This window comes from Phoxinus phoxinus (assembly GCF_949152265.1).
Source record: "Phoxinus phoxinus genome assembly, chromosome: 7".
NCBI lineage: Eukaryota > Metazoa > Chordata > Actinopteri > Cypriniformes > Leuciscidae > Phoxinus > Phoxinus phoxinus.
In genome coordinates this window covers 31,084,663-31,106,140 of record NC_136882.1, presented here as the reverse complement: position 1 = coordinate 31,106,140, position 21,478 = coordinate 31,084,663, and the positions used below count along the sequence as shown (strand labels likewise).

General features: G+C 36.3%; 1 protein-coding gene across 2 annotated transcripts in view; it reads right to left on the bottom strand.

Moving 5' to 3' along the window:
- Nucleotides 1-15,804, bottom strand: part of cps1 (carbamoyl-phosphate synthase 1, mitochondrial) — a 41,744-nt gene extending 25,940 nt beyond the window's left edge. The window contains exons 1-25 of one of the 2 annotated variants that reach the window (XM_079619304.1): nucleotides 15,586-15,804; nucleotides 15,300-15,421; nucleotides 14,642-14,786; nucleotides 14,343-14,432; nucleotides 14,205-14,261; nucleotides 14,025-14,117; nucleotides 13,860-13,949; nucleotides 13,642-13,770; nucleotides 13,241-13,347; nucleotides 12,899-13,040; nucleotides 12,368-12,445; nucleotides 12,075-12,173; nucleotides 11,884-11,979; nucleotides 10,755-10,944; nucleotides 10,510-10,667; nucleotides 10,263-10,391; nucleotides 9,573-9,717; nucleotides 8,672-8,882; nucleotides 7,463-7,661; nucleotides 7,090-7,266; nucleotides 5,268-5,386; nucleotides 2,413-2,554; nucleotides 2,250-2,315; nucleotides 1,691-1,754; nucleotides 1,362-1,543 (exon numbers count right to left, since the gene is read on the bottom strand). In XM_079619304.1, the coding sequence (XP_079475430.1) occupies nucleotides 1,362-1,543; nucleotides 1,691-1,754; nucleotides 2,250-2,315; nucleotides 2,413-2,554; nucleotides 5,268-5,386; nucleotides 7,090-7,266; nucleotides 7,463-7,661; nucleotides 8,672-8,882; nucleotides 9,573-9,717; nucleotides 10,263-10,391; nucleotides 10,510-10,667; nucleotides 10,755-10,944; nucleotides 11,884-11,979; nucleotides 12,075-12,173; nucleotides 12,368-12,445; nucleotides 12,899-13,040; nucleotides 13,241-13,347; nucleotides 13,642-13,770; nucleotides 13,860-13,949; nucleotides 14,025-14,117; nucleotides 14,205-14,261; nucleotides 14,343-14,432; nucleotides 14,642-14,786; nucleotides 15,300-15,421; nucleotides 15,586-15,678 (3,123 nt within the window). In that variant the 5' untranslated portion in view covers nucleotides 15,679-15,804. The remainder of the gene's footprint in view (nucleotides 1-1,361; nucleotides 1,544-1,690; nucleotides 1,755-2,249; nucleotides 2,316-2,412; nucleotides 2,555-5,267; nucleotides 5,387-7,089; nucleotides 7,267-7,462; nucleotides 7,662-8,671; nucleotides 8,883-9,572; nucleotides 9,718-10,262; nucleotides 10,392-10,509; nucleotides 10,668-10,754; nucleotides 10,945-11,883; nucleotides 11,980-12,074; nucleotides 12,174-12,367; nucleotides 12,446-12,898; nucleotides 13,041-13,240; nucleotides 13,348-13,641; nucleotides 13,771-13,859; nucleotides 13,950-14,024; nucleotides 14,118-14,204; nucleotides 14,262-14,342; nucleotides 14,433-14,641; nucleotides 14,787-15,299; nucleotides 15,422-15,585) is intronic. The other variant, XM_079619305.1, reaches the window with a different exon arrangement.
- Between the last annotated feature and the right edge of the window lie 5,674 nt (nucleotides 15,805-21,478).

Sequence of the window (21,478 nt, the reverse complement as noted above, 5' to 3'; positions counted from 1 at the left end):
AGTCTGTTGCTGTTTCTTATAAAAGACATTGCTACTTTTTCCACAGCAAGCATAAGGGGGATAAAGTAACACATTTACTCTTATATACTTTCAGACACAAGGTAACAGATGAATTTGAAACGTATTAAGCAGGTTATTTCTTATAAGGCAGGGAACAAAATGGAAGAAAATCTATTTCCACAGTTTGAAGATGGTAGCATACAACCTGATAACAAGATATCAGGCTTCTTTTTGGGATATAAGAATGGTGAACAAAAACAGGTTCAGTATAATATGAATGAATTTGCTTCATGGTAAGCTTAAAAATGTCTGTAAAGCATTTTACATATTTTTCCCCACAATAATGTCAAAAGATATGCAATTGCTACGTCCACCAAACCAGTGCTGTTATGGTTAACTAAACCTTGTACTATAAAAAAAAAAATCAGAATTGAAATAAAGCTGGAATAAAATGATGAAAAAAATAATGTTTTTAGTTAATGGCTCTGTCCCAAATGACACTTTATGGTACTTTCGGTCTTGTGCCGAAAAGTCCACAAGACCGAAAGTGGACATGAATGTCATTTGGGACAGCCATTAACTGAAATAAACTGAAAAAATACTAGAATTATTGAGAAAATAAAAAGTAAAGCTATTTAGAAAAGTAAAAAAAAAAACTTATAAAAACGATAAAAGTACATAATAAAATTACTAAAATTAAACTAAAAAAAAAAAAAAAAAAAAAAAAAAAAAAAAAAAGCCAATTCAAAATATGAATCAATACAATAATAGTATTTAAATAATACTAAAGTAGCATTGCACCAAACTCAGCAGTCCGTTCTGACTTATTGTTTTATCGTTTTCCTATTCCGTACAATCAAATATATCCCCAAACAAATCCAACCAATCTATATAATATACCTTGATGAAAATTGTATTTTAAAGTACTCAAACAACACAATGGTGATTTAACCATGAATCTTTCTTAAACAGATTTAAGAAAAATAAAGCAGTTAAAGCATTTATAAAGACAAGTCACTTGTCAAGCAGTGCAAGCTAGCACAAATGTCTTGACAAAGTTTAATTTTCTAGATGTTTTTTTATAAATCCAACAACCACAATGATTAAAGGCACATTTTAAATTAACTACATTTATTAGTAATAATAATTTGAATACACTGACTTAGCCCATCTATAAGCTTTATAAACGTGGCTCATCCAATCAGATTTTAGATCACCTATACACTTTATAATAAATGTTTGCATGCAATTTCAGAAATCGGACCATATCATAACAAATGCCCTTGTCAAACATGAAAGTGAATAATACCTTTCAGTTACCCAAATGCACCAGATGCACGGGCTGAACTTTGACCTCTCACCTCCTGCTGTGTGATGTCCAGGATGCGCTCCAGGGTTAACTCCTCAAAGTACAGACGGTCACACTCATCAAAGTCCGTACTGACCGTCTCCGGGTTATGGTTCACCACCACTGTACGCTTGCCCATCTGTCTGAGGGCACGAATGCTTGACACAGCACACCAGTCAAACTCCACACTGCTGCCTGTGGGGCAGTAGAGCGAAACATTGCCCTGACCCACTTTTGCACTAATTGCACATTAAAACTAATGAAGACAATACATGAATGGATTGGTGTAAAGTGAAAACAAAAAAATCAAAGGATGATTAGGTAAAAAAGAATAGAGCTCACCAATGTGATACGGACCACAACCCACAATCATGATACCATGATCCTTAAAATCCAAGTCATGCTCCTGTTGAAAAGGACAAAAACATGGGTTCATCCTCACACACATGCCATAACATGCATGCCACACATGAATTTTATAAAAAAATATATGTATATTATTTTATTTTGTTTAATCTTATGCCACAAGCTTCTATTTCCATGATGAATTTTATTTATTTTTTTCCATTTTCCTTTATTATATTTTTTTAGTTTGAAAAAAATACCTTTGTACCTTTTTATTTTCCTTTTCCATTTCAGGGCATTTTGATTATTCTTATTTTTTAAATATTACTTTTATTATAAATTCTCCTTATTTATTGTGAATTTCGATGCTCTAAGTTCTGTATGTGGTTTAGCAATATTGTAAATAAGGCTGCTTAAGCTTTCCCTTGTTATATAACATTTCCTTTGTGTACTAAAATCATTTTGAAAAATTGTGCTACTGTGGAGAAGCCTAGAAAAAATATTTCCTGGCACTTCAATCAAAGACCCTACATAAAGGGTGGACAGACTGGTTTACCTGACCATGGTAAGTGCAATACAAGTAGTTGGTGGCTGCGGGGTATTCAGCAGCAAGTGTATCAATCTGAAAGTGAGCACAAAAGCCATTTATCATGAAGCAAGGTTTATCATAACCACTGCATCTCAATAATAAAAGGATATTTCTGGCAATAGGCTCAAACCTGTTTGACCCAAGGTCGGATGTTCTGGTTGAGCCTCAGCGCCCGAGCTTCTCCCTCTGAGATGTCCAGAGCCTGGCCAACCTGTCGGTCTGAGAAACCATCCCGCTTTGCCTTCAGAAGTAGATCTCTCGGCACAGTGGCACTGAGGGTGCAAACAGCATTAAGCAACTCAACATGACACAAATGCGCTGACACAAAGTTTACAGAATGTTAACTATTTAATGTTGCGGTGTACTGCTTGGTTACATAGCATTTTCTGAGCTGTTTTTCTATTTTTTGGTAAATACATGCAAAATCATTAAAGGGAAAATGATTTTAGGATAACTAGCAAACCGTAGACCTTTGATCATCAGAGAGTTCAAGCTTCAGTGTACATGGAAGGAAATAAAATAAAAATAAAAAATCTTGCTAAGGATGCTTAATACTTCTTTTCAAATCAATACAGCATTTGAACAAAGATCAAAGGGACAGGGAATCAAAACTTGTAGATTTTTCTTCCTTAACATTCATGTTTCATAAGCTCTGCATAGGCATAAAACAATTCAGGCAATCAAAATATCTGTTAAACTTTTTTATCAATATTAATGTGAAAAATAGTAGCTCTAAAAACATGTTTAGCTATGTATACAGCAAGTATACATTCATATGTATTCAGTACTGGCCCTGGTTTAAATCTTGGTTTATTAACAACGCGACGAGCATTAAAACCAGCATGAGACAGCAGGAGTGTGAGACGGTAGAGTGTCAGTCGCAATCCCACACACCAAATGTGAGACTTTACGTCATCATACTGCGCTTAAAGAGGTCAGCGCTCACCTGAAAGTAGCCTGGTGGTTAAAGATCAGAGGTTGTAAAAAGATGGTTCAAACTTTGATCTTTGAGTGCTTAACTACAGGTCATGCTCAAGGAAATGTGGCTATAACTCAAGATGCTGCTGTTCTTGAACAATGTACTGTACTATGAAGATCCATAAGCAAAGTTTTACCAGATTTGTGTATCTAATAAAATAAAGATCTAGATGTTGGTTATTTTATTATCCATCTTCTGAGTAAGTTTAAAGGATTAGTTCACTTTTAAAATGAAAATTCTGTCATCATATACTCACCCTTAAGTTGTTTCAAACCTGTATGAATTTCTTTCCTCTGCTGAACACAAAGGAAGATATTTAGAAGAATGTCAGTAACCAGACAGTTTTTGGTTCCCATTGACTTCCATAGTATATTTTTTTCCTACTATGGAAGTCAATGGCAACCAAAAACTGTCTGGTTACTGACATTCTTCTAAATATCTTCCTTTGTGTTCAGCAGAGGAAAGAAATTCATACAGGTTTGAAACAACTTAAGGGTGAGTATATGATGACAGAATTTTCATTTTAAAAGTGAACTAATCCTTTAAGTGAATTATCAGAATGAGACTATTAAGATGTTTTACATTGTGCCATTATTTTTTATTACAGTTAAGCCTGTTTTTCCTTACAAATTCTCATTATGCATCCAAAAGTTTTATTTTTGTAAATTAGAATCTAAATTCTCATTAGATTCTCATTACTGTAATAAATTAAATCACATACTATATAATTAATATACACACAATGGCCACGTTATTAGATACACCTATTCAACTGCTGTTTAACACAAATATCTAATCAGCCAATCAGATGGCAGCAACTCAATGCATCATAGTAGGTCACAGGAGAATGACCAGACTGGTTCGAGCTGATATAAAAGCAACAGTAACTCAAATAACCACTCATTACAACCAAGGTCTGCAGAAGAGCATCTCTGAACACATCGAACAGAAGCAGACGGGCTACAACAACAGAAGATCACACCGGGTGCCACTCCTGTCAGCTAAGAACAGGAAACTGAGGATACAATTCACATGGGCGCACCAAAATTGGACAATAGACGATTGGAGAAATGTTGCCTGGTCTGACGAATCTGGATTCAGATAGTTGGGTCAGAATGTGGTGTAAACAACATGACAGCATGGATCCATCCTGCCTTGTATCAGTGGTTTAGGCTGGTAGTGTAATGGTGTGGAGGAAATTTTCTTGGCACACTTTGGGCCCATTAGTACCAATTAAGCATCGTGTAAACACCACAGCCAACCTGATTATTGTTGCGGACCATGCCCATCCCTTTATGACCACAGTGTACCCGTCTTCTGATAGCTCCTTTCAGCAGGATAACGCACCATATCACAAAGCTCAAATCATCTCAAACTGGTTTCTTGAACATGACATTGACAACTCAAATGTCCTCCACTGTCACCAGATCTCAATCCAATAGATAATTACTGAGAAAACAAAAATTAAAGCTATTTAGAAATAGCATCCCTTGTGGATGTGGTAGAAAGGGAGATTCGCATCATGGACATGCAGCCGACAAATCAGCAGCAACTGCGTGATTTTATCACGTCAATATGGTCAATATTCACATGATATCCAATATTTATTCAAAATCTCTAAAAGAATGTTTACAGCACCTTGTTGAATCTATGCCACAAGAATTAAGGCAGTTCTGAATGCAAAAGGGGGTCCAAGCCAGTACTAGCAAGGTGTACCTAATAAAGTGGCTGGTGAGTGTATAATTCCAGTAATTAATACACTAATGAAAGTTACTTTTTTTGCATTCCAGTAATGAGAATATGTTGTGCGATTAGTTCATAATTTATCTGTTATATAATGTAAAAAAAAAAAAAAAAAAAAGGTAATAAAAATGCCTTATTTTCAATTTTTTTTTTTTTATATAGATGGATGACAGACAGACAGATCTATTTTTTATTAGATAGTTGTATTTCTGTCTGTTAATATCAGTTATGAGCGTCCCCATGTGATTGTTAACCTCTCTCACCTGTTATACTGACCCAGGTGCTGCTCCATCTCAGTGATGTGCCTCAGTTTGTGCAGGAACCATTTGTCTATGGCAGTGAGGTCATGGATCTGATCAACGGTCACACCACTGTGCAAGGCCTTGAGAAACAAAACAATCAACATAATGTATAAAATCAGCAGACGATACTATTAATGCCATGAACATAAACAGGCTTTTCTAATAAATGATGGCGATCTACAAGAAATTGTTGGGTCATTGTTAAATGAGAAATAATGTCTCCTGATTGTTGGCTGTTAGCCTGCAGTGTCCCTTGAATACAGAGCAGAGCCCAATGAGCTGTAACTCGCTGTTGCTGTAGCGCTGTGAGGGGGATGGGGCTCCTGGCCAATCAGGACACAGCACTTAATAGCCTGTCTGCTTAATAGGAGGCATAACCTGCTCTGAATGAAATTATGTGCCTGGAGACTAACATCAAACTCTAGTGCCACAAAAGCGAGACCAACCTTGAGAGTTATTGATGTCTCATGTCTTGACAGGATTTGGCCTATTATTCCTTAATAAATCTGCCAGCCTCAATGCATTCATTTGACACTCACATAACACATTTTTTTGAAGAGAAGTTGGTTGTTTTCTCTTTAGGCAGCCAGGTAATTTAAATTTTTAATGAATGTCCAGTTGATACAGAGCAGTCTTGTATCATCCTAAAGGGGTTTATTTTGCAATAATGACCAGCTGACTACAGTACTACATTACCCTAGTACTGCACAGATACTTACAAGACAAGTAAATAAACAGGCACAAAACATTCATTTAAACTGAGATCGCCGAGAGCATTGATTTAAACAGAGATTGCCGAGAGCAACAAGAAACTAGGAAATTGGTGGCCAGCGATTAAGTCAATTAGGTACACAATTTAATGCAAATCATACAAAAATAATTGACCACATAATGAGGTGACTAACCAATCACAGTCAAGAATTCAATATAATAATTCTTTAAAACTAAGGTTTAGTTTAATAACCTATGGAAATATATAATTACTCTAACTTTTACACTGAATGTTTACAGATAATGAATTGAATTTCGATTTCCTAAGGTAGTTTTGCCATTTTCTTTGTCTTGAGAATCAACTCTGATAAATATTTTATTGTTAACTTTTAAATCGGTTTCAAAAGTACAATACAATTTAATCATTTTTTATTCAATAATTTTACCTGAAACAGGACACAGAATTGCATTATAAAATTATTAAATCATATACAGTACACTGCCGTTCAAAAGTTTGGGGTTGATAAGATTTTGTAATGTTTTTGAAAGAATAGTAAATAACAGTAATATTGTGAAATATTACAATTTAAACTTTTTTAAACTTTTTTATGTGATTTTCAGTCTTCAATGTTAAATGATCCCTCAGAAACCATTCTAATATGCTGATTTGCTGCTCAAGAAACATTTCGTATGATAATCAATGTTGAAAACAGTTGTGCTGTTTAATATTTTTGTGGAAACTATGAGACATTTTTTTCCAGGACTCTTTGATTAATAGAAATTTCAAAAGAATATAATTTATTTGACATAAATATTTTGCAACATTATACATTTATTAATTAGTATTTTAAATTGAATGCATTCTTTGCTGAATAGAAATAAAAAATAAAAACCTTACTTGCCCCAAACTAATGGTTTGGTATCTGGACGCAAAGATTTAGGACTAATGGTTGTCTCATTCACTCATAAATCATGAGTCTAAATAAAACATGGCTGTCATATTGAGTTGAGCACAATCAGAATCTATCATCTAGACTGCAATGCACATCTCTTAATGCTCTGAGTCACAAACCTGGGCGAGGGAGAAGATACGAGTACTTGAAGGCATGGAAAGCTCTCGCTGCGTGTCGTGCTGCTCTGCCCAGGCTCTTTTCAGAGGCAGACGCGGTACAAAGCCGTCCACTGAGGGGTGGCACATTCGCAAAGCCTTCTGGATGCTCTCCTCGAAGGTTCGGCCAACTGCCATGACCTGTGAGGGGACGAAATAAGAGAAAAGAATGGAGACGGGAGCCTTTTTTTGCCTATTTCTGTAAATCAACAGCACTGAATTAACTGTGATACGGACTTAAACGAAATTGGCAATAAAGAATCTAAATCCTAATTCGGTCTTGGATTAGTTTTAATCTGTGCTAGAAAGTGTTCGATTGCCATGACAACTGCCGCACCTCTCCAACACTCTTCATGGCACTGCCGATCTCCCGAGACATCCCTTGGAAGCGGTCCAGATCCCAGCGAGGGATTTTGGTGACAATGTAATCCAAACTGGGCTCAAAGCAGGCCGTGGTCTTCTCCGATACTGCATTCTTTATGTCCGGCAGAGGAATGCCCAGAGCTAGTTTAGCAGCTACAAATGCTAGAGGATACCTAATGAGAAAGGGTCAGAAAGCCGCCGTGTCATATAATGGATAACATTATCAACAATAAGAGAACAATAGTAACTTATAATTATTTAAAGTTCATCAGACTCTAAAATTACACATTTTAAGATCTCAATTGTTTTTCCTAAACAGCCATGAAATTTTGTGGAGAACAAATTGTGACTGAGACCCCAGTAATTTCACATGTGTCTTCAAAAAAATCTCAGCAGTGTCCCAAACCGTGTCCAGATTTGTCAATATAGCAAAGTCTGCCAAACTGCCAATGATCAAACTATTTAAGCTGTGATATCCATATATAACATCAATTATCTTACTTCTCCTAATGAATTTAAGGAGAAACATCTGAGAAAGTTTATATTAATAAATTAAAATTGCTTAATTTTTCCTATTGGAATTTAGAAAATATAAATAAACCTAGGCCTTAACATGATTTAAATAACAATGCTTTCCAAAAATCCCTCCATAATGATTTTTCGAAGAAAAAAAGAAAAGAAAAAAATAACCACACATGGTATTAAAACTATTTTTGCCTCTTCACACTAATCTTTTTATAAGACAACAAAATCTGTTCGGTTTATTCCACACAATTGTGGCATCAATGCTTTCAAAGGATATAGATTCATTTCACACTGAACAGACAGAGTGGTGGGTGGGTGTTTTTTAGAGTCTGGCTCTCAACATACATAGAACTTTGGCTGCAGTCAGTTCTCAAAATTTTGGTGACAAAAAAACTCAAAACTAAAGACCGTGTGAAATTGACACCTTCAGTTGATCACAGGGAAACGTCTGTTTCTCAGGTAAAACTTGAACCAAGCCAAAGCAATTTACACTCTTAAATCCGTACCATACAGCATTAAATGAACTCAAATACAACACAGTGAGGTGCCTAAAGACATACAGTAACTAACTGTGGCTACCCATAAAGCAGCATTTATGCGTATATACTTAAAAAACATGGATGTATTATTAAATAATACTTTGGTGTGCAGATCTCACCCTGTAGCTTTGGACGCCAGTGCTGAGCTTCTGGAGAGGCGGGCATTCACCTCAATGATACAGTACTCCAGAGAGGACGGATTCAGGGCATACTGGATATTACACTCTCCCACAATGCCTAGATGACGCACCACTTTAATAGCGGTCTCTCTCAGCATGTGGTACTCCTCATTGGACAGAGTCTGGCTGGGTGCAACCACAATGGAGTCACCTTTGAGATGATCAGAAAGGGCTATTAACTGAAAGCGCTTGAGGATTTACAATGCATATGATGTGACTGGTGTTTAAATTCAAATGTCTTTAAGGTTTATGAATATGGATGTGTGTATGCTGGGGTCAATGACAAACAAGGACATACAAGACTATGAGGAGAAAAAGTATTTTTAAAATCTAGTTCAACATGTTCAACATATTAAAAATGTAATCTTAAATTTTTTTAAGAAGAGATCATTTTCATTCTCAGAAACACTTTGAAACCATTGAGGTAAAAAGTAATAAAATATTTTCCTTACACCTAGAATACATGCAAGTCTTGAACAATGTTTTTGAAAACATTTTGAAAATATTGATCAAAGAAAATAATTCATTCTTTACATATTTCATAATTTTTTTAATTATCAATATCACAAGTGTTTGACCAATTTGAATGCCTAAACTAACCTATATTATTCTATTAACACATGCATTATTTAAATATTTCAAATATATAAATAAAAAAGTATATATATATATATATATATATATACTTTTTTAATTTATATATATAATATTATTTATACTTTTTAATTATATATAAAATAATAAAATATTATGCAAAACTACTTTTTTTTTTATATATAAAAAAAATGTGTGTCTCACCACTGACATGCATGCATACAAGATTTTATGCTACATATGGTACCTGTGTGGATGCCCAGAGGGTCAAAGTTCTCCATATTGCAGACAGTGACACAGTTATCAGCGACATCTCTCACCACCTCATATTCCACTTCCTTCCAGCCCAGCAGGGACTTTTCCACCAGGATCTGCCTGCTCATGGCCAGGGCCTGTAACAGAACAGAGTAAGAGTGAAAGGACTTAACCCACTTTCATCATGCCAAACCATCTAGAAAGCGTCCATATCAAGAGGAATCAAAATGTCCTTGATCTTCTTGAGATAAAAGAGTGTACTGTGAACACATACCGTAACATTCAGAACTCAGCTTCATATACCCAGTGTATAAAAGGCTATTTATTGAGACCCTAAACTGCAAAAATGTAGGTTTATTGATGCATGAAGCATTTTAAAAATATATTGGACCTGACAGCTAACCCAAAGCAGACAAATAAGTTAGAAACATATTTAAATAGGAGAAAGCATCAAAAAAATAATCAACAAAAAATATTTAGCACCAAAAAATTACATTATTAGTGGATATTGGGGGGAAAACGTACAACTTTTGTCTGTTCAACAAAAAATCTCTGTTCAGGAGCAAACATTCAGCTATTTTTACACAATAATTGATCATAAAGCAGATCATATTTAAATTCAGAGCATCAACATGAATATAAATAATTAACATCACATTGTCTGATGTTTTGCAGTGCTTACCTTGCGAGCGGTGTCCTCTAGCTTCTCTCTATTAGCACACAGGCCTGAACCCAGGCCACCCAGGGCATAAGCTGATCTCAGCATGACAGGGTAGCCAATCTCCTCTGCTGCCTTCAAGGCATCTGCCACCTTCCAGACCAAAAAGGATCATCAGTACATAATCACAGACAAATATCAATTCAAACAGTCTGAAACCTCGAATAAGACAGCATCTCAACTTTGAGCAGTACCACATTTTGCATCTCACCGTTTTAACAGCAATACTGGGAGCAATCTTTTCGTTGATCTCCATTAGTTTATCTGAAAAGAGTTGCCGATCCTCAGTGGCCATGATGGACTCAACCGGTGTGCCCAAAACCTGCACTCCATACTTCTGCAGGACGCCACTCTGAAAGAGCTCCACCCCTGGGACCACGGACAGGAACATAATGTACCATCAATCAATCCTTTCAGTCCTGTTAAATTCGCTAAAGTGTGATGCTGATTGCTCACCGCAGTTGAGAGCCGTCTGTCCACCCATTGAGAGCAGGATGCCGTCGGGTCGCTCTACTCTGATCACCTCTGACACAAATTGAGGAGTGACGGGCAGGAAGTACACAGTGTCTGCCTGCTTGGTGCCAACCTCGTTAGTTTGTACAGAGGCAATGTTGGGGTTAATCAGCACTGTTTGCAGGTTTTCCTCCTGTAGACAGAAACAAGAAACAGTGCTGTGAGAAAGAACACCTGTACTGTTGTTTCAACTAGGTCAGTGGTTCTCACACTCTGGTACACGACATGACCACAACTCTTTAATAAAAAGCATATAATTAATTTATTATTATTATTTTTATTATTAATATTTACAATCCTAGAGACACACACATGCTTAAACTACATGATTAAAAAATACATTTCTGTAACTGAAATTAAATATGAATTAAAATATAAATATATTTCTCAACAAAAAAATTTAATGTTGCCTTGTCATCTAACTGAAATAATTTTAAATTGAAGTACTAAAATTACTAAAAACAAATACAAATATATTTTATTAAATAGAACTATTTAACAAGTCTAAACAAAAGCACATTTCTCAAACGAAGAATTGACAATATAAAAATCAAAGCTAATTAAAAATATTGCTAAATATTAGAATAGTATATAAAAATACTAAAATAACACCAACACAAGGAAGTCAAACAAATATGAGAAAAACAAAAGATTTTTAAATGTATTTTAAATTGATTATAATCAAAGCATGGCATTATGTGTTACTAACAGCCCTAAAGATTGCCGTTTTGGATGATGGTGTGCTAATGTCCCAACTAGGTCCTTGGTCAACATCCTTGGTCAACCAGATTTACCACAAAACATTTTTGCTGGTGAACACATCTATGTCTAGTCAATTGACAACAAACTAGCACTAACTTACATACACAATCTTGAACCTTCAAAAAGGCCTAAACAAGATCAAAAAGGCTCTATTTGCTTTTATAAATGCATAGAAAACAGGGGCAGCATGATTGTGAAAAGGTGGTGCTTGGATGATCTGACTTGGTACTTGGCCTGAAAGGTCTGAGAAGGACTGAACTGGGTCACTGCAAAAAAGGTAGAACCCGCAGAAATAAACAAAACAGCTCACCTTCATTGCTTTGACAGCCTGGGATCCTGAGTAGTCAAACTCTCCAGCCTGACCAATGGATAGGCCTCCAGACCCCAGCACCAGCACTTTGGATACCTGGATTAAACAAGGACAACAAAGTGTCTGTATCTGTACTCAACACAACGTGACAGCAGAGAGGACTTCCAACTCATGTAGTTTGTCTCCCCCACCTGGATTCTCGGAGGAACAGCAGGTTTCTTTGGCATCACAGATGCGATGCTCCCCTCCTTCCCATTCCTTATCAGAGAGATGAAAGCATCAAACAGGAACTATAAAAGATAATTGAAGAAAGTGCTCAAGTACACTGGCTGGTTCTTAATGAAATAATCAGCACCCCGCTGTGCAGGGCAGTCATGTACGAATCCCTATGGAGGATTCAACACAACATGATCAAGAGAGGACATTCAGCCATGAAAAACAAAAAGATCAGACTCTTCACAATCCTCTGACAGTGCTGCGGTACCTCTGTGTCTGTGGGTCCTCCCTTGGCCTCAGGGTGAAACTGCGCTGTGAACACTGGCTTGGTATTATGCATAATGCCCTGGAAGAGTAGAAGAGAAAGCAGTGTTCGGAGTTAACCTAGATTCCTCTAAAAGCAAAACAAAAGGTTTTTACAAATATGAATATTTTATAAACAGCCTAAGAGTTAATTATCAATAAAGACAGAGGCTATAGTAGTCAAACCAATGATGAGGTGTTACTTTAAAAGGAGATCAACCACAGAAGTGAAATGCATCACTAAAAAAAACTTCCGGGAACTTTTAATTAATTTTTCCACAGTCAGTCACAGTTAAAGTGATAGTTCATGCAACAATGACAACGTTTTTGAGTCTGGAAGAAAGACTCCCCTTTACTTTCATTATATGGAAAAATTCACATTTTCAACAGAACACTTAAACGGGTTTAAAAACGACATAAGGGTGTGGAAATTATGACAGAATTTAAATAGTTTTGGGTGAAGCATCCCTTTTAGGTTAAATCCAGCAACACAGACCTCATTGGTTCCATCATTTGCGTTGGTGAAGAGAGGACTCCAGCCTGGAGGGAGAGACTCACTGTCTATGCCATACCCATGATTCTGAGCTGTGATGAAAGCTTGGCCCGTCATCACGTTCACAACTGGCTGGTTTTGGCCTCTGCAAAAAAATATTTTTAATTAGTCTAAGGTTACAAATGACAAAAGTTATGCTATCTTTTCTTCTGCCGTGGTATTTTTTGCCGTGTATTCCATTTCCAACCACGCATCGACGCATGAAATCAAATTTGACAGTAAATGAGGGTCTATGTACCAGATTATATAGCAGATGATGAGAATAATAATTATAATAATTAGTACCTGTTTCCCATTGGTAGTTTATAAGACTGTGCACCAGCTGCCAGAGCTGTGATTTGATTCCCCATACAAATACCAAACACTGGCTGAGGACGGTCACTTTCCAGCACCTGAAAGTCAATATGATGGCGGGATGAAAGATGAGCATAGTGACAATTTATTCATTTTCATATTCATATTAGTTTATATAGCTGAACTTAATAAAAAAAATGTTTTACTTGTTTTCTAATGTAAATGTTTTCTGTTTGCAGACTACTTTGCTTCTGTAATGTAACATATTTCCAAGCACATTGAATGAAAAAATACCAGTGCGGCCTAATGGATGCCAGCAGAAAATGAAAGTAGTTTCAGATGAATGATTCCAAATGAATTGTTCAAAACAATGAGAATATTATCTATCATACCTTGCGAACATTTTGAATCAAGGTCTTTGCCAGTGAAGGATCTCCTGGGCCGTTGGAAATGAAGAGACCGTCATATTCCAAACTCATCAGGTCTTGGTCCCATGGCACTAAATGCACCTCTGCTCCATGCTAGAATATAAAAATGAAAAGATTTGAAATATGATTAGCTATAATGTCTATTGCTTCCACAGAAGAAGACCACAGCCAAAATCCCCTACCTTGACAAGTAGTCTTATAATGTTGTGCTTGATTCCACAGTCAACAGCAATCACTTTGATTGGGTTACCTTTCCCAAACACTTGAATATCCTTAAAGCAGGAAGAGACTTGGTGAACACTCACTGAAAATGCAGTGACAGCAATTTGATCGAGTATGCAGGTTACCTTGGTAGAGACCTCGGCCACTAGGTTCCGTTGGTTAGGGTCTGTGATCTCCACTTGCTGACCATCGAATTCAATCTTCCCCAAAACGGTACCCTTGTTCGAGGAAAAAAAATAGGAACCTTCAGAATGTACTGTATTTAGGACAAACTATGCACACTTCAAAGTTGTGTAAATTCTGACCTTGTCTCTAATGATCTTTGTCAGCATCCTGGTATCTATCCCAAAAAGTGCCGGTACCTGCAAGTAAAAAAAAATGCTTTAAATACTGTAGTATTTATTAAGTAAACGTAAGTAGAAGTAGAATGTATGGAAACACACCTTCTCCTCTTGAAGCCACTGTGCCAGTGATTTTACAGAGTTCCAGTGACTGTACTCATGACTGTAGTCCTGAACCAGCAATCCTGACACCTTTCAACAACAAATGCATGGGGGAAAAAAACAATCATGACTGCAGATGAGGGTAGAATATATTAACATTTATGTATTTGGCTGACAATTTTATTCAAAAGTGACAAGTACAGCATTCAATGTATATATATATTATCAGTTTGTGTATTCCCTAATAATCAAACACATGATCTTCGCATTACTAGAACTGTACGAGCTGTACAGCTCACCTGAATGCGATCAGACTCCACATTTTTCTTCAGTCCCAGTTCATCCAGCTCCTGTGTGTTGGGAACACCATAGTTTCCCACAATGGGGTAGGTGAGGGTCAGGATCTGCCCTCTGTAACTGGGGTCTGTCAGAGCTTCGGGATAGCTGGAGAGATGATAAACAAACTTTAAGATGCTTAAAGTCAGCATCAAACTAAACTTGCTGTAGTCTTTTCTTCCCTATTGTGACGTATATCCAAGTGAAATGGCTTCTGGAACAAGGAAAAAATATAAGGCGGGATCATTGTGGTTTGCTATTGCTGCGATCTCAATGTTCGCCCTCATGCCGAAAAACACGTCAAGAGAGAGGGGAAGTTATTTTGATTAAAGATTACAAGGGCACATGAATTTAAAAATAAATAATGTGCATAGATAAATCATTTATAATAAATACTGCAATCATATACTCTAAAAATAAAAGAATTGTCCATTTTGATTGCATGGTGACTTTAAAGCTAATATGTATTATTGACTTGACAAAGTAACTGGTTGATTACATGAGTGTTGCCACTGGTTTGTTATCTGGAAAGTGGTTTCTTTTGCACTTTTCCACAGCTGCCACTACTGTTACTATAACATTATATTAATGCATGACCATATTCAGAGGGTCCCTTCTTACCCAACTAGTCCTGTGTTGAAGACCAGCTCTCCAGCTGCAGATTGATCATGACCAAAGGAGTATCCCTTTATCTTGGTCCCATCTTCAAGCACCAAGTGTGCAGTCTGAGTCTGGACATTCGACTATATTTAGGCAAGGAATTCATGATGTGCAACGTGAAGCAAAATTTGAGGCAGATTTTCAGGATTTCTGACTGTCATGCTACAGTTACATTTTTCACAAAAGCTTTCTTACCTCATATCATGTAAATAAATGCGCTCAACCAATTACCTCAAAGATAACATACCTTAAAGCTGAGCAACCTCGTTGATGTTCTCCAGTTGCGCCATCCCAGCCTCAGTGATTTGGCAACTCCACAGACTGTTAAGATTTTTGACATATTCTGTCCAGAAATGTGGTTTTCTTATTACAAAATGCTCTATTTTCAAACTATGTGTGAGCATCAACTTGAAATGGGTTTAAAATACTTCCAACCACCAGTGAACACAGCGCGCTCCGTCCACCTGCTGCCGCTGTGTAAAGTTAGAGATGGAGAGCACGAGAACACATTCATCGCTTACTCAACGCGCTGTTCTCTGATTGGTCAGTTTATTTTATTGAAATTATTGAATAACTGCTGCCATCTGCGATTCAAGATTGTAAATCATATATAAAACTCAAAAATAAAGCATGGCAAAACACTTTTTTATGTTTAACTGAAGCTGAAATTAATGTTCTTTTCTTTTTTGTTAATGAAATATAAATATATTACATGAAAACCTTTAGTGTTGCCTTGGGAACTAAGTGAAATAAGTTTACTATGCAGAACTAAAATTACTAAAACTGAAAAAATCACCTTAATATAACATTTAAAAAACTATTACTGTTATCTGACAAAAGATAACAAATTAATTTAAAACTTAAACTAAAATTTAAATAAAAAAAACTGAAAATATAAAAAATAAAATATAAAAAAGCTCATTCAAAATATGAATAAATGCTATAATAGTTATAAATAATACTAAAATAACACAGATAATTACAATAATGAAAAGCATAAATGCAGTTTCATTGTTGCAACATCCACTTAGATATAAAACCATAACATCTATTAAACTTCAAATATCACCAAAAATATAATATAAATGTATAAATCTGTTTAGTGCTGCAATTTAAGTTGCACTTCAGCCATATTGTGTCACTTTATATATTTCAAACAAAACCTTCCATCAGTCTGAATGCCTGTGCAGACCACATCAGGCTAAAGCAAATGTCATATGTTGTATTTAGGATTTTTAAAAGGAAGCTCTAATATGCCTTCTAAAGGAGAAGCACACAGACTTCTGATGAAACTACAGCACTTCCTAACCATGCATTCACATTTGCAACCCTGATCCACAGTTTGCTACAGTGAGCAAATCCCTGCTCTTTTCCTCTCCTTCTGACAATAGCGAGAGCCCCTATCAGGGGATTAATGCGGGTGCAGGACTTTGCTGAGCATGCTGGGAGGGCTCAGTTCAAAGGCCGTCACTCTGGTGGATTCAGCAGTCTGTCAGAAACAGCGCATAATGTGCTTCACCATTCAGCAAAGACAAAGTCTTCAGACAGGAACAATATACATCAACTGTGGCTGTGTTGTAGCAGTGTCAACTTGACACACTAGACCATGGTTCTCTGTAACAGATGTGTAGCAAACTGCACATTTAGCCTATATGGGTAAAACTGGTCTCATCAACATTTTGTTTGATTTGTTTTATTGTACTTTATGTATATCATTTATCTCAATTATTAACTATTTAAAATTAGCCTACACAACTTTTATTAAGAATATTAGGGTGAATTCAGGTTGATTGGGACACTTTTCCCCAGCCACCTTAATGGCAAAAAGTGTCCCAATCAACCTGAGTTCACAGATATCATAAAATCACCACTTAAAATCACAAAAAGTTTTGGCTCCAACTTTATGCGACACCGGGAAATTGGACCATACCATTTCAGTCAGAAATGGGGGTCTCCCATTAACCTGTTCACATGTTTTTGCAGTTATAGTTTGTGTATTAGTTTAGTTCTGGTTAAATTTTTATATTTGTGCAAACATTGTGGCCATATTTAGGGTATTTGTCAATGGGGTTCATAACGGAATGCTGTTATTTATTTAACACTTACCTTTTGTGTTTTGGATGGTCAGATCTTTGAGGCAGAAAGGGGAACTGGTAAAGCATGTACTATACTATATGGAAATATATAAATTGTATATGTTTTATGCAAGAAAGCTACTTTTAATTGCCATCAGTGGAGAAATAAACTTTTTGTCACCATATTGGTGTAGGTACGGCTTCTACCAGCAGAGGGATACTGTAGGCTATAAAATAACCAGCCAAACTCTGATCCATTGTTTTACAGTGCACTGCCCTCTAGTCGTCACCCTATGAAAACTCATCTACTGTTGATATTCCATGAGATCTGTGAAACAAATACCAAGAATATCAAGAATATGGTATTATAATGCAGTTTATTGAGTTATTATAATGCAGTTTATCTTCATTTAAATAAGTAGCATCAAGCTGAATCTAGCATTGAACTTCAGTATGGGATGAAATCATCATGTTTACATTGAATGATTCTCCTACAATGTGATCCTTGTGTCTACATGAGAAATTGAATGGAGAGAACATCCCTGTCTTAACATAGCCTGCAATACTTCAGTGCTCCTTTTCTATTCTAAGAGCCTGCTGGCATAATAAGACGGAAAATTGCTAAGTGATTAGGGGGTATGGGGTGTTTCAGAAATGCATAGCTTCTATTATAGCTCACACTACACAAATACGGTTAGTTTCTTCTTCTGGAGCCCATCCATTTTGGCTGCGATCCCATTTGCTGTTTTCAAAGATCCCCAGCCATATACAAGGGTCTGAAAATAACCAAGGCCATGTTGGTCTCTATCTAAACTCATTAGTCCTGTATTTCCTCCAAGGATGACAACAGAATAAAATGAGTGACCATTTTTCAACAACAGAAAACAACAACCTAAATAACGCATGCAAGGTTAAAGTCGATTCATTTATATAAATTAATAAAGCCATTTTGGAACTTTCAGAGATTCAGAAACTTGAGCAAATTTTTTTTCTTTTTTATATTATTGTTATTTATTTATGTATATTTAGATGTAAGATTTAGGGGCCTGTCATTGCAATAGCTGTTTTATTATTATTATTATTATTTCTTTCGTCATCCTGAAGAGCTTATCCACATCTCAGCATATCTAATGCAGCACTAGAACATTCTGGCAGCCTCTGGTATATGCAAATGATTTCTTTGTATTCTATCTCAGCACATGAACCAGAAGTGATGGGCGGGCTTCTCTGATGACGTGTGTTGGTGACTTCAGCAATTCCAAGGAACTATAATAGGTATTCTTTTAGAGTAAGGGGCTGCCGTTCCAATGGCTTGCAGACCCTCAGTGGGAGTATCAGCCACTTTTCAGGCTGTGTGCTGCTTTGTTTAGCTTTACCCTAATCTGTCTGAGACGGCTTTAAGGGATTGGCAGGTGACGCTAAATCAACCCCCTTAAGGAGCTGTGCACCCCCACCCCCCCACCCCCACCCCCCACCCTCAGAGAGATCCCAAGAAAACTTCGCACCTCTTCAGGAAGGGCTATAAATAAAGCCCATCTGTCCAGGGGCTAAGTTACAATCCCATTCCTTATGGAATTAGTAAGGAGTGAGGAGGGTGAGCGACACTTTTAGTTATGGGGACTCACATCAGAACCCTTGAGGTACGAACTATGCAGAATCTGTGACCTCTGTGAGTCAGAGTGCTTCTGTTGCTCTGCCTTAAGGTTATCTGAAAATAGCGCGTCACTTCCTGCTTTATTCGTAAGACAGCAGCACCATGTTTCATTCACCCAGTGCAGTTTGTCCTTCAGTATCTCTTGAACTCTTGAATCATAAAGCCTACTGAGGTAGATTTATTATTCGCACTATATGCAGGATGTGAGAAAATATCCACAATTGCATACTTGTATCTGTCAGAAGTGTTTAAAATATCATATTTGTGAAGGATAAATGTGTTTTTTGGTTGAGTGTAAGGCCCAAACTCAGTTTTAAAGTTGCCAGAGGACTTTTTGATTGGGTTACACTTAATTTTGTGTCACTTTGAGTCACATTCAATGTGACATCATGAGGATATTAGACATTTGCCTGTCCAAGGGAGACAGGGAGTGACAATAAAAGATTCACCTCTGAATAGTTTCAATGTGTTGTTAGCTGATACTGTGAGCCAGTACAGTTTCAGAGTCACGTTCAGTCAACATTTAGAAGAGATAATAACAGCAACAATAATAAATATAGCTGCAAGCAGCAATCACCGGGGCCAAGCGCAAGCAAGACGACAAGACGTGCCAAAGTGGCTGGGAGTGAGAGATCAACTGCAGCAAGGAGCAATTGAAGACATTTAAAGATGAATTTTGGCAAAATGGTTGAAAAATCACATGCATTAACTTAAAAATATGATTTAATAGATTATCACTTTCGACCAATAGGTGGCGCAGTTACAAAGCTTTGATTTTTGTGCAGTTTTAGAGTCACCCAGGTTTTGAAAAAATATATTTTATATAAAATATGAATAATTTATTTTTTTAATTTTATATTTTCATAAACTCAAACTTCTATAACTTTTTTCTGTTACACTTTCTTAATTTATTTCACTTCTACAAAAATCTGCCAAATTTCTTCTTTAAAACAAGACCAATCTTACATCCATATTCCAAAGCATTCTTGAATTAGAAACATTTAAGTTCGGAATGTGCATTTTCATGTTCAAAAAAAGGGGGGTGACACTTAAAGGGTTAAGAAGTATTGCTATGGGATAGATGTGTAGTTGTGTTTATTTTTTTGCATATAGTTGTGGGTATACAATATGATCATCCCATATCCGTCTCTTAGTGATATGACACCTGTGACAAATGCCTAAAATAGTATTTTTTAAATATATTTATAGAAAAGACACTGTACAAATCAGTTAGACTTTATGTGTCTCTTTAGTCACTGCATACTTCATGTTGAATTGTCCAATTAGCAAAATTATATTTATAGGATCAGAAATTAGTCCACATAAAAAAGTACCAGGATTTAACCAAAAATAATACAAACAAATCATGTTGTTAAGTCGATGCATGTTATTTATCAGGTGGAATATGTACTATCGAAGAAAACCATCGTTATTTCCTTGGACACACATGGTGAAGTGTTTCACTGTGAGACCTTTTCACCTTTCCTCTGAGAGTCTGTCTCCTCCCTCACGGTTGGCACGTCCTCACTGTTGCACTCTCGAAAAGATACTAAATTAATCCAGAGATGTGCGTCACCTCGGCATGACACCCAGCAGGCTTTTTACTGTATGATGGATGGGCATAAGCTTACTTACCTCATTAGTATAGCTTTGTGTAGTTTGAGGAGAGTCAGATGGGAATGTTTTCATATCTGAGTTGGAGTAGCATGTTTATGATGCAGGGGTTTTATATTGATTCACTGATGGTTTGAAAACTCTGTCTCAGGTTGCTGTGGAAAACAGGATATTTTTGTGCTGATCACATGATACACTGAAAACATACGATTGAATGACGTAAAACGAGTCACATGTGTTATTATTGGTTGACACTCTGTTGTTGTTTCATCTTTATATGATTCAGTTCATGTTTTAACTCAAATGATAACTTTTGTAATATATTTAAACATATATTTATATATATATTATTTTTTATATTTAAAATAGTCCACTCAAAAATGTCAAATCTGTCATCATTTACTCACCCTCATGTTGTTCCAACCCAGAAATTTTGAAGAATATTGGTAACAAAACAGTTTGGCTACCCATTATTGACTTCCATTGCGTGGTCAAAAAATATAATTGGAAGTCTATGGAACCGATACGTTTTGGTTATACCATCTTTCCACAAAAGGTTTTCTCTCTTTTTTTTCACAGAAGAAAGGAACTCATACAGGTTTGGAACAACATGAGGGTATGTAAATGATGACATAACTTTTATTTTTGGGTGGACTATCCCTTTAAGCACCTTTATTTAGCACCAAATACATAAAAATATAAAACTTTAGGGAAAAATTAGGGAAAAATTAGGTATCAAGGCCAAACAACTTCCAACAAACCTGCTTTGGACATGTTGAATCTTCCATCACACTTCA